General features: G+C 42.5%; 1 protein-coding gene across 5 annotated transcripts in view; it reads left to right on the top strand.

Annotated features, from left to right (window-relative positions):
• Positions 1 to 13,002, top strand: part of FIG4 (FIG4 phosphoinositide 5-phosphatase) — a 134,135-nt gene extending 121,133 nt beyond the window's left edge. For 2 of the 5 annotated variants that reach the window (XM_032275056.1, XM_032275060.1), the window contains one exon: positions 12,660 to 13,002. In XM_032275056.1, the coding sequence (XP_032130947.1) occupies positions 12,660 to 12,837 (178 nt within the window). In that variant the 3' untranslated portion in view covers positions 12,838 to 13,002. Of the gene's footprint in view, positions 1 to 7,737; positions 7,757 to 7,824; positions 7,937 to 12,659 lie in introns of those variants that run through there. The other 3 variants (XR_004267896.1, XM_032275057.1, XM_032275059.1) reach the window with 3 other exon arrangements.
• The last annotated feature ends 230 nt before the right edge of the window (positions 13,003 to 13,232 follow it).

Raw genomic sequence — 13,232 nt, 5'->3', positions numbered from 1 at the left:
GTGGGATGGAGTGAGGCATAGGTAGGGGCCAGATCTCAGGGTGCCTCTCACAGGAGTTTATCTGTTACTCCAAAACCCTCCAGAGGGTTTTAAGTAGAGAGCTGCGTCTCTGATTTACATCTTTAAAAGATGACCTGGTGCTTTCTGAATTGTAGTGGACAAGGATATAAGCAAAGAGGGAAGTAGGAGGAAACTCAAGAGGAGTTGGTTTCATGGAAGCCAACAGAAGAAAGTGTTTAAAGAAGGAAAGTGGGCAGCAATGTTGAATACAGAAAAATGATTATTAGTTTAGGCAACAGGAAGATTATTAATGACCCTGATGAGAGAGTTCCTATGGGTGGTGGCCTTGCAAGCCCACTTGGAATGAATTTAGGAAACAATGGGAAGTAAAAGGACATCAGAAGTAGAAGCCATTCTTTCAAAAAATGTTGCTCTAAAGGGGCACAGAGGAAGAGGACAGTATCTGGAGGGGAATGTGAACTTGAGGAAGGATCATTATTCAGGCAGGAGTTAACATAGCAGATTCTCTGTGTGCTGATGGCAGAGACAGATGCTGGGCGCTGGACAGGGTGAGTAACTGCAGGAGAGGGATCCTTGAAAGGGCACTATGAATCATTTTGCATTTTTATGTAAATGTAGAATTTCATTATCTTTGATGCTGATTAGTTTGTTGTAATTTTCTCATATTAAATGTAACCATGTGAAATCACCAAAATTTATATTTGTTTACCTACAAAAATAGCAGTTTCATGTAATTCTATGTAATAGTAACCTAGATAATTTTAAATTTCTCTTATAGGTCTTTTTAATTTATATACATTTTTAAATTGGAAATCTCAAGCTTATCTAAAAGTTGCCATTATAAAACAGAGACCCTTCCCTCCCCACTGCCAATCATTTGAGAGTGAGTTTCAGACCTGATATCCTCTCTCTCCCTGCCACTTTTGTGGGTATTTTTATACATGAGAATATTTTCCTGGGAAAATCACAGAACAATCAGTAAAATCAGGAAATTAACCTCGGTACATTGCAACTCTCTAATCCTCAGAGCCCATTCAAGTTTTTGCCATTAGTCCCCACAATGTTCTTGATTGCAAAAGGATCCAGTCCAGCATCTGATGTTGCATTTAATGTCTCTTTAGCCTTTTTTCATTCTGGTACAGTTCTCCAGTCTTCCTTGATTTTTATGACCTTGACAGGTTAAAGAATGCAAGCCAATTATTTTATAGAATAGACATTGATTTGGGTTTGTTATGATTCTTTTCAGCTTATGAATCAGGGGATAACAGTGTGGCAGCTAACCTTCAAGTTGGCCCCACCTCTTGATATTCATAGCCTCATGTAATCTCCTCCCACTTTGTACCAGGATTGATCTTTGTGATCCTCATGTAATCTCCTCCCACATTGTACTGGAATTGACCTTGGTGACCACCAGAAGTGATTAGGTTGTGAAAGTTATCTCTTTGATCACTTGCTGTGGGAAGCAAGCCTCCATGTTGTGAACAGCTGTGTGGATAGGCCCATAAGGAACTGATGTGTCCAGCCAATAGCCAGTGAGAAATTGGAGCCTGTCAGTCAACCAGGTGACTAAACTTGGAGGAGGATTCTCCAGCCTCAGTTAAGCCTTGAGCTGAAAGTAGCTGTAACCAACAGATTAACTGCAACATCCTGGGACACCTGGAACCAGAACCACTAAGCTAAGCCACTCCCAGATCTATGAACTCCAGAAACTGTGACATAATAAATGTTGGCATATATTATATATAACAAATACAGACAGGAATATCACAGACATGATGGTGAATTCTTTTCATTGCATCCTGTCATGGGGCACACAATTTCAGTTTGTCCCATTACTGATGTATGTTTATTTATTTATTTATTTACTTACTTATTTATTTATTTAAAGCAGGTCTTGCTTCTTACCCAGGCTGGAGTATATGATCACAGAACCTTGACCTGCCAGGCTCAAGCGATCCTCCCACCTCAACCTCCCAAGTAGCTGGGACCACAGACATGTGCCACCACACCCAGCTAATTTTTAATTTTTATTTTTGTGGAGATGGGAGTCTCACTATATTGCTGAGGCTGATCTTGAACTCCTGGGCACAAGTGAGTTCAAGCCTGCCTCAGCCTCTCAAAGTGCTGGGATTCCAGGCTTAAGCCACCAGACCTGGCCTAATGATTTTATTTTTATCCTTTGAGTAAGTGGTGTCTTCTGGGCTTTTCTACTATGAAGTTGCTTGTTTTTTTCTTTTATTAATAAATATTTTATGAAAGGTGTTTTGAAACCATAAAAATCCTTCATCACATTTTCATTTTTTTCATTTATTTTTATCAGTATGAGATTCTAACTTCCTGTGTATTCAGTGGGATATACTTTATTGCTGACATTATTTGTTATGAAGCTCAAAGTGTCCCAAAAATCATGAGTCTCCTCAGCCTGGCCCCTGTGTCCTTTGGATATGTCCTCATCAGCCTTTGAGTACTTCTTTGATTTCTAGCACAAGATGTTCTAGGCTCATCATGTTCTTTGTCTGTCCCAGTCCTGAAATCAGTCATTTCTCTAAGGATCCCTGATTATTTTTAGTGGAAAATGACACTGAAGCCAAGTTCTGGGCATTAGGTGTACCTGTTGCCATTGGAGGATCACTGCCCCCAGGCCCACTCTAAAAACATTCACAAATTTATGTGTACATGTACATATATGTGTAAATGTATATATAAGCATATACATGCACATCTATTTTATATATTATCAATATTTTTATAAATATAGCTAAATATATATATTTAAATCTGTAAGTTCATACTGATTTTTCTAACTGTAGGGTATCTAGGGTTTATTTTAGTCTTCTCCCTGCCCGTGCTAGTAACTGCCTTCTCCAACAGTCAGGAAATTTGACTCCCATTACCCTTTTTATATTTATTTGATTCATCCCCCCATACATAACCAGTTGGCCATCACCACTGCATCCACCCCTTCCCCGACATGAACACCCTCCATTCAGACTCTGACTCCGCTCATGGCGACACCCACCCAGAGGGATGCCCTCCTTATCGCCACGGGTCCTAGGCCAGCCCTCTGCATGGACTTCCACACCTGCCTCTCCCTACTCGGGTTCTGACATACCCACTCCGGCTGCATCCACATGCATGCCCTCCTCTCCCCATCCAGGTTCTCACTCCCCACATTGGAACTGTCCTTTGGAGGGATGGCCTTCCCCTGCCTGGCCTCTGACTCCCCACTCCAGGCTGCCCCCGCTTAATGAGAGCACCCTCCTCACGCTACTTGGTACCAGCATCTCCGAGGCTGTCAGGTTGCCTCTCCATGCAGATGTCTACCCATCTGAGGGCTCTAGGACTAGCCTGTGCAGTGGAGAAGGGGAGGAGGGTGGCTTTATGATCACATAAGGGCTGTCAGCACTGAAGGGGTCATTGTGCTCCCCAACAGCTGAATTTTTCATTTTTTCTGTAGTAGTGGGTTCCAGTTTTCCAGTTACACTGGCATATTTTGGGAAACTTCTTGAAATGCAAATTCCAAAGCAACCGAAAAACAACAATAAAAACAGGAAGCAACCAGAGTGTTCCTAGAGCGTGTTCAGATTATGGAGGGGGCGCATAGTTTTCATTTTGAACTTCTGACTACTGTTTAAATTTTCCACATTTACACTTTTATTTATATTAATACTAATAGATTATAGGCCATTATTTTATAATTGCCAGTATTAATAATTAGCATTATTATTTTTAAAGGATAAAAAATACAGAATCCACGGCCCCATTGCTAGAGATTTTCATCCAGTACACTTGGGCCAAAGCCTGGAAATCTGTACTTTGTACAGTTCTTCATTTGAATATAACAATGAGCCAGGCTGGGGAGCTGCTCCACTGGATCCTTCACAGGAATGTCCTCAGCAGCCGGCAGAACATCCACTGGGCAAAGCACCCCACCTTCATCACAGACTAACATTGACGGGGAGCCGCACGAGTGTCCATCTGCAGCCTTAAGACAGTTAGGTCTTGTTTTGGAGGCTTATGATCCTACTGATACCTTCTTCCAAAAGACCGTTTTCTGTGATTCTTAGGAAAACTGAATACATGCAGGTTAAGTATTACTCAAAATTGTCAAGGTCATCAAAAACAAGTAAAGCCAGAGAAACTGTCACCTCCGAGAGGAGCCTCAGGAGACGTGATGACCAAATGTAATGAGTCCTGAATGGGATCCTGGGACAGTAAAAGGACATTAGGTAAAAACCAAGTATGGACTGTAGGTAATAATCGTGTATCACTATCAGCTCATTAAGTATAGCAAATGTGCCGTAATGGAAGAAGGAGTAATAATACAGGAAATTGAATCCTGCACAGACCCAGTGCTATATGGGATGACCAGTCCTTGCCTGTGGCTCAGAGAGAGCCAAGCCCTCTCTCATTAAACAACATGGAATATGTGGGAACGCTCTGTCCTCTGCACAATAATCCTGTAAATCTTAAGCGGTTCTAAAATTAAAAGTTGATTAGAAAAAAGATGGAAGTTACAAGGAATGTAATGATGTGACATGACAAAGTCAATGGTAGCTCTTTATAAATAACCAGAAAAAGATGGGACTAGCAGAACAGACGTGGAGAATGTAAGCAGCATGTGGGAGGTAAGACGCGCCATTACTGCAGTCCATTAGTCTGAGTTTCCAGGAGTGACATCAGGAGTGGCCACTGCTGCTTCTGTTCTAGGAAATGTGAGGACAGAAGGGACTGATTCCCCCAAAAGGTCGCTATGTAAATGTCTGATGGATGACCAGTTGTGCAAAGGAAGTGTCTGGCCCTGCATCCAGGCAGGGAGAAAGGATGACTCTTGGAGGAGCAGTTACATTCTTTGCCCTTTGAGAACAGCTGTTGTGTGCTTGATGTGTCACCTGTCCTTTGTTGGCAGAAAAGCCCTCTCTGAGCAGACCCAGTGCTGTGCAGGAGAATCAGTTTGTGTTGCCTGTGGTTCAGATCCAATCCCTCTTGCATTAAACAGTAGCTGAAATGTTTGACTTAGAGCCTACAAACAATGCAGCCAAATATTGGTGGATGCTCCCTCAGTGTTTGTGATAATAAACACAGCTGAAACAGAGAAAAACTGTACCTCTTTTTATAATAAGGTAGACATTGTGTCCTGCAAATGGGAGGGAAATTGCACTGTTTATAAGTTGCATTCTAAATTGGAAGCATTTTACCTATTTCAGGTCAGAAAATCATCATGCTTTATTTCTCTAAAACCAAAAGTTATTTTTAAAATACAAATAACATTTTTATTTTACAGCTCTCAGAGAGTGTGGGGAAAAAAAAAAGTATAATTCTACCATCCCTGGACCAACACGAAATATCGACGGCAAAGGCTAAATCATAAAAAGTACCACCATTGCCACTCATATCTGTGCCTGTGGCAGACTGTCCTTTCTTGAGGAGTAAACATACATGTGCTCAGCTGCTGGAAGTGTCCACTCTCTGCCAGAACCATCTAGTAACAGGGGTCTCCTGGGGGCCTGGGAGCTTGCTCCTGGTTTCAATAAGAGGGCTGGCACTAGAGTTCTTTACCCATTAACTGGCTGTGTTGGCCAGGGTTCCATTGCAGACAGCATAATCTGCTCTAGGTAAATTAAGCAGAAAGTGATTTATTACAGGATTTTAGGTAGCTTTCAGGATCACTGGAGAGCTGAAGAAATAGACCCTAGACCAAGCTTCCACAAACGACTCCCAAAAGCATATGGCAAACCATCAGAGGAGCTGCTGCGTCTGCCTTCATCAGGAAGCTATCACAGCAGCTACTGGCTCCAAAAGCAGCTACCTCAGCTATACAATAATCCCCCTTTATCCATCGTTTCTCTTTCTGCAGTTTCAGTTGCTGGAGGTACAGAACAGTATGACATTTTGAGAGATGGAGACCCTATTCACATAAATTTTATTACAGAATATTGTCATACATGTTTTATTATATTATTAGGTATGCTGTTCATCTGTTACTGTGCCTAATTTATAAATTACCATATCATAGGTATGCTTGTATAGGAAAACCGAATATGTAAGAGTTGGTGCTGTCTGCAGTTTCCAGCATCTATTGGGGGTCTTGTAACCATATCCCCAAAGGATAAGGGGGAACTACTGTATGCAAAAAGCCATCACCACAGTGCTCAACTCAAGAGCACATCACTTATGCCACTAATCTGCAAAACACATAGCCTGCATCTTGCTGCTTTCCATATGACCCAGTTCCAAATCAAAGTACTTAAGTACAAGTCGTAGGTAGAACCTATATTGCATTTTGAACTTGAATAGCAAGGTAGCCTGGGATATTAGTTTTTGCTTTTCTGCTGTCTCACACTAGAAGGGGAGTGCAGTGGACGCTGAGGAGTCTCACCTATGTCATGTGTCACGGTCTGCCCTCTAACTTCCTGGTTACCCATATATACTCTTCTTGCTATAAATAGGACTCACTCCCTCCCCTATACATTTCTGCATCCGATTCAAAGTCCGGGATCTCTGGGTATGTGCAGCTCTCTTTTCCAGGTCCAGATGTAACTTCTTATAACCTAGTGACCTATAAAGACTGCCTTTCTGCTCCCAATATACAGTGGTGGCAAAGGAAAATTAAAACTCTCATTCAGAAAGGAAGAGCATAGGAAACATACAACTGCTATTTGTCCTTAGTAGTGCTCTCATCCCACTAGGTAACAATAGTAAAGGAAACCTGCTCAGATAGCGGAGTGAGGTCCTTGGGTAGCCATCCAGAGCTCCTTTGTCCATGAAACCCAAGGCCCAAATTAGTTTCAGTTGGGTCACATTTTGCCAGCAAAGTAACTTTTCGTTATTATAGCTTTTGGGATTTTAGATTGCAGATAGGAATTATGGAATTTTTTTTTGTTTTGGTTTTGAGACAGAGTCTCATCCTGTTGCCCAGGCTGGAGTGCAATGGCCTGATCTTAGCTCACTGCAACCTCTGTCTCCTGGGCTTCACGCAATTCTCCTGCCTCAGCCTCTGAAGTAGCTGGGATTACCAGTGTCTGCCACCACATCTGGGTATTTATTTTATTTTTAGTAGAGATGGGGTTTCACCATGTTGGCCAGGCTGCTGTCAAACTCCTGACCTCAAATGATCCACCTGCCTCAGCCTCTCAAAGTGCTGGGATTACAGACATGAGCCACCATGCCTGGCCATGTAATTGTTAACAGTATTTCACATCTACTGAGCACCCAGGCACTATGCTATACATATAAACTCATTTACTCCACTCAACAACTGTGTGAGGTAAGAATTATTAGTATCCCCTGTTTCACTGATTTCTACTAACTCTTCCTTAAAAAGCCATTGAGTCCCGACCATGTGCCAAGGAAAAAGAGCAAAAAGTCTGTACAGCCTCAGCTAAAGTTGCTCCTGGTCACGTGAAGGAGACAGATGGTTGCACAGACATAAGTGTGGACAGGGCTGTGGGAACAGAGGAGAGGGGCATGCCCTGCCTGTGCATCAGACAAGGCTTCCAGGCAGGTACTGGTCCCGCTCTGTCCTCCAGGCAGAGAAGAAAACCAGCCCTGAGTGGACTGCTTATTCAGTCTAGCGACTGTCAAATGCTTCTGAGACCACAGCTCCCATTAGAATAGATGGTGTGCCATCTCCTATTCACTGCAATAAAAGTATATCTGATAAGAAGTCAATGAAAACACTGCTGTAACTCTTTTTGTACCTCTACTGCTATATAGGTAATACCTGATTAGCCACATGCAGATGAACTGCAAGATTAAGAGTGCTGCCACCTCACCCGCACCCCCTAGTCTCCCATCATTCAGAAAGCTGGTCCATCTGAACATCTGCAGTGTGCACTGTCTCTGAAGGGAACAGATCCTGCGAGAGTAGAAGTGGAAGTTGAGCTGGGAAAGAGCTTCTCAGAGAGCAGCCTGGGTAAGGAGGGGTGGTATGGCAGTGCCCACCTCCAGAACAAGGAAAACAGAGCCCTGCAGCTGACAGTATAGCAAATGTAGGGCTCTATTTTAACTTTTAAAAATAGAGCCTGGTGGGTTCTGGAAGAAGGCAGCAGTGTCGTTTTAAAATCTCTCTGAATCCTCACACAAAAAACAGAACAACTGGGTAGCAAAACCAGGTACGTACAGACAACACTTACCTCAAAAGTACATGATACAATATCCCCGCACACCCCCAAGTCTAAAGAGGCTGTGGAGATAAACCACCCACAGTCATAAGACCTGCATGATAGCAGTGCGTGTGCAAGGGGAAGAGGCAGGAGAGAAGGGGGGGGCATCTGGCAGGCCTAAGAATAGGAGAACCCCAAAAGAGCTCACAGATGGTTGCCAGAAATCACTGCAGCTGAAACAAGGGGTTCATCCAATTCAATACCAGGGGAATGCAAGGGGTTTGGGGTGAGTTTTGAAAGGGCAAAAGCTGTCTGGGCCACTCTTGAACCCAAACGGCCAAAGTCCCCTTCCTAGACACAGCAGGAGAAATTGCTGACAGTGGCATTAAAATTGAGCAGGACAGTGGAGATGAAGGAAGGAGAAAGTCCAGGCAACACTGAGGAAGGGGAGCAGAGAGGAAACATCAGAGAGCAGGCTGCGGCGATTTTCAACACTTCACTTCACTGAAACAACCAAAGAGAGTTCTGTGAAGTTAAGCACATCTTTCCTGAACATCTTAAGCCTCTGAAAAACTAATTTTGCCCAGTAAGCAACTGAAAATAATCAAGGACCAATCCCATTGTAGAATTATAAGGAACAGAGCAAAATAACATTCCTATAGACAGTGAAACCATGCCAGAAAGACAAGTCAATAAAATGTTAAAACAGAAGCATACTATTTCAAAATGAGCTAAAATACAAACTTTAGAAGAAATGAAGAAAGACATTAAAAAGGATTTAAGGCAAGATGTCAAGTGATAATTTGACAAGCCCCAGTGAATTACTGGATCTAGGCATTGGCCTTAATGGCTGTTAACATGAAAAAGATAAGCAACCAGACTCTGTGGCCCTCCTGGTGAAGCAATACGCCATCACCCATAGTGTTGCCCAAGCAATCGAAACAGCATCTCACCAGCCTCTGGACCCAACTGCTGACCTGCAGCACATAAAAAAGGCAGAGAAATATTTTGAGCTGCATCTTGACTATGCAAGCAGCTAAATCGAAACCAAGGGAAACCCTACAACCCAGATTCTTCAACAGATAAATTGTAAGAAATAGATAGGTGAGAGGCCGGGTCCGGTGGCTCAAGTCTGTAATCCCAGCACTTTGAGAGGGCAAGGCAGGAGGATTGCTTGAGCCTGGGAGTTTGAGGTTGCAGGGAGCCATGATCTCTCCATTGTACTCCAGCCTAAGAGATACAGCAAGGCCCTGTCTCTTAAAAAAAGAAAGAAAAGGAAAGATGAGAGCATCTGTAGATTAAAAGGCATATCACATGTTTTAAATGAGCAAGACTATAGAATCTAGGGAGGCACATTTAAATGACAATGTCTTTTTTTAAAAGTGCAAAGAAGTGATTACTGTAGAAGTCAGGGTAGGGATTGTGATTGGGTTGGGCCACCTGGAAGGGGCTTTTGGGTTGGTTGTCAGAATTTCTGTTTCTTGACCTGGGTGGTGTTCACTTTATAATAATTATGTGTTTGTTTTGTGTGATTTTCTATATCAGTTTTGTTTTGCAGTAGAAAGGTGAAAAGCACTGATCAATCTGAAACACAATAGTTTTTCTATGATAAATATTGGGTAAATATTGTTAGTTTTTATATTTAATTTTTATATACGTATGGCATTTTAACTGAAAACTTTACCAACCCTGTAGCAGCCTCTAAGGCTCTATTGTGTATTTCATTGGTATTTTCTATATAACAGTATAAAATAAAAACAGTCACATTTTAAGGACAAGATGTTCCAGCTCTACCTAAGAAATAATAGATGTAACACTATGTTATCTAGATTTATTGGCTTTAAACCCCATATGCTTATTAACTATATTTTTGTTCCAATATCTGCACAGTAGAATGACCATTATAAAAGTTCACATGGATCCACTTAAAGGAGATTACTTTGTGGGGATGGTTGGGAAAAAAAATATATATATATATATATATGTATATATATACATATATATTAGTGAATATAAAGCATAACTATATATATAGTGTGTGTATATATGTATATACACATCGTATCTCATATCTACATACATGCATACACACTATTCTTTTATCTAGTGAATCTGATGATAAATGAGTCTACAAAAGATGGAGCTTAGTAGCCTTAGACTTAACAAATGCATAAATGTATTTAATATCTATTATCATTGTATACTCTGATCTATAAATAATTTTTTTATGCTGTTGATATTGCCTAGGCTTGGGAATAAAATAGTCAGCCTTTGCCAGACTGCAGTGTCTTTCTTGTTGGTCTGTCATTGATATGGCTCCCTGACAGGTTGAAGACAGATCAGTGTTTGAGAAACACTTACTGTAAGAGTTTTGATGTCCCCATGCTCTCTATTACCAAAATGTCATTAACTCCCTTCCTATCAGTCTTTAAAGACCCAGGCTGCTCTAAAGAGCTGAGATTCCTTATTGCTGATCCTTTGAAGGGCCTCATATGCAGACGGGGCAGCTTGCTCCCCTGGTCACCTCTAGTTCTCTGTTATTTTAATGCAATTTAATGTAGTCTCTAGTCATCTCAGGATGTGTCATTAGATAAAGGCAAAGTACAGTAAGCTATCTTGACTATTTGCTGGGAGCATTAAAAAGGCCCACATTTGGCTGGGGGCGATGGCTTACGCCTGTAATCCCAGCACTTTGGGAGGCTGGGGCAGGCAGATCACTTGAGGTCGAGAGTTCAAGACCAGCCTGACCAACATGGCGAAACCTCATCTCTATTAAAAATACAAAATTAGCCAGGCATGAGGGTGCATGCCTGTAATCCCAGCTATTTGGGAGGCTGAGGCAGGAGAATCACTTGAACCCGGGAGGCAGAGTTTGTGGTGAGCCAAGATCACGGCATTGCACTCCAGCCTAGGCAACAAGAGTGAAACTCCGTCTCAAAACAGAAAAAAAATAGCCCACATTTAATTGTAGCACATCCTATGAAGATAGAGCCCTTTTGGGTTTTACTGTACAACTTCCATCTTTCTTTGTATGTCACCACATTTCCTATTGTCCAGTGAAATGTTGGTATTTCAAGTACAGACCCAGCTGGGTCTGAGGTCCATTTCTGTGTCTGACTGCAGGGAATCTCCACAGGGGTCCCAGCCAAGCAAGCAACTTGGCATCCAGAGTGCCTTTCTGATTCCTCTGATAAGATGCACCTGAGCAAGGCTGAGGTCTCAGCTTAGCAGAATAGATTCTCCAGATTTTCTTTCCCTGTGTTATCTTGGGTGCCCTGTTATGGCCAACCACCCCCATTCTTACAGGGCCAGCTCTGAGCCAAGTAGTGGAGTGTGTTGTCATTGTGCCTCCCAGCCCCTCACAATGTCTTGTTAGCTTACCATCTTCCCCTTTTCTTGACCTTCCTGGGCATGCACGTGGGCATGCACCCACCATACACACACACACTCTGTGTCACACCTGACTTGTTAGTTGACTCATCCCTTGAAGGCTAACCTCCTGCTAAGGATGTCAGACATGGAGCTGCATTTTGACAAGGTCTTTCTGGAGACAGTGCCTTCCCTAAGGGGTGGATGGAAATTTTAACCCTGTGGCAGCCCGGGTATTTTTGAATAGAGAGAGAGGGATGTTTTTGAAGAAAGGGATTATTGGGTGCTTTTCAAATCACCCCAGAAAGGAAGGAAGCTGCCTATTAAAGACCCACAAGCCATCATCCAAAAGCTGGAGGCCAGATGAGTTGCAGAATTCAGAATTGGCAGTTAGCATAGCAGAATGGTACATACACCTTGTAATAACATCCCCAGTGTGATTGGAGGCCATGTCCAATAATTAGACACATTAATATTCACAAGAAGTGGGGGTAATTATTGTCAGCTCATTAGGATGTGCCACAAAATGAGTTTCAGTTGGGTTACATTTTGCCAGCAAAGTAACTTTTGGTTGTTTCAGCTTTTAGGATTTCAGAATTGCAGATAAGGAATTCTGTACCTGTAATTGTTAGCAATAGTTCACATTTACTGAGCACCCAGGCAGTATGCTAAGTGAACACTTTATATATATAAGTATGCATATAAACTTGTTTACTCCTCTTAACAACTGTGTGAGGTAGGAATGCTTATCCCCTGCTTCATTGATTTTTACTAAATCTTCCCTTAAGAACCATTGAGTCCTTACCATGTGCCAAGGAAAAAGAGCAAAATTTCTGTACAGCCTTAACTAAAGTTGCTCCCAGGTCATGTGAGGGAGACAGATGGATGCACAGACATGGGTGTGCACAGGGCCGTGGGAACAGAGGATAGGGGCATGCCCTGCCTTTGCATCAGGCGAGGCTTCCAGGCAGGTACTGGTCCAGCTCTGTGCTCCAGGCAGAGAAGAAAACCAGCCCCACAAGGACTGGGGGTCATCCCAGCAGCTTGTCAAAAGTAAGCATGCTTATTCAATGCCAGCGACTCTCAAGTGCTTCTGAGACCACTCCCTGTGGTCCTTCCTTATACTTTCTTTAATGCAGCCCTCTCTTTATTCATCTTTTATAGAACACCCATCTCGGCTTTCTCACAAGACAACATCTATGAAGTTCAGCCCCCAAGAGTAGACAGAAAATCTACGGATATCTTCCAAGCCCACATCCAGGCCAGCCAAGGTATCATGCAACCCCTCGGAAAAGAGGATGCCTCGATGTACCGAGAATACATCAGGAACCGCTACCTGTGAAAAGAGCACAGGTCCACATGGTGGCTGCATTTTATTAGGTCAGAACCTGTCTTGTCTCATCTTTAAAAGGTACCTTATCAAAAGTCCTTTGCATCTGAAACCTTTCCCTTTTTCTGTCATTTGCAAATTCCAAATGATAGCTAATAAAGTAATGATTAGATAATTTGCTATTATTGCCTTTATTTTAGAAATATTTTGTTTACAACTGTGGTCAATGTACTATCACACCATCACATTAAGAAACTCACAGGGAGGGGAGGATCCAAGATGGCTGAATAGGAACAGCTCCAGAGTGTAGTTCCCAGCAAGAACAATGTAGAGGGTGAGTGCCCACTGCATTTGCAAACAAATTTTCACTGCCCGCAGACCAGGAGATCCCCAGGCCAAAAAGCACC

Source organism: Sapajus apella, unplaced genomic scaffold (assembly GCF_009761245.1).
Source record: "Sapajus apella isolate SASKATOON/1434 unplaced genomic scaffold, GSC_monkey_1.0 scaffold6, whole genome shotgun sequence".
In the NCBI taxonomy this organism is placed as follows: Eukaryota; Metazoa; Chordata; class Mammalia; order Primates; family Cebidae; genus Sapajus; species Sapajus apella.
This window is presented reverse-complemented; position numbering and strand designations above follow the sequence as displayed.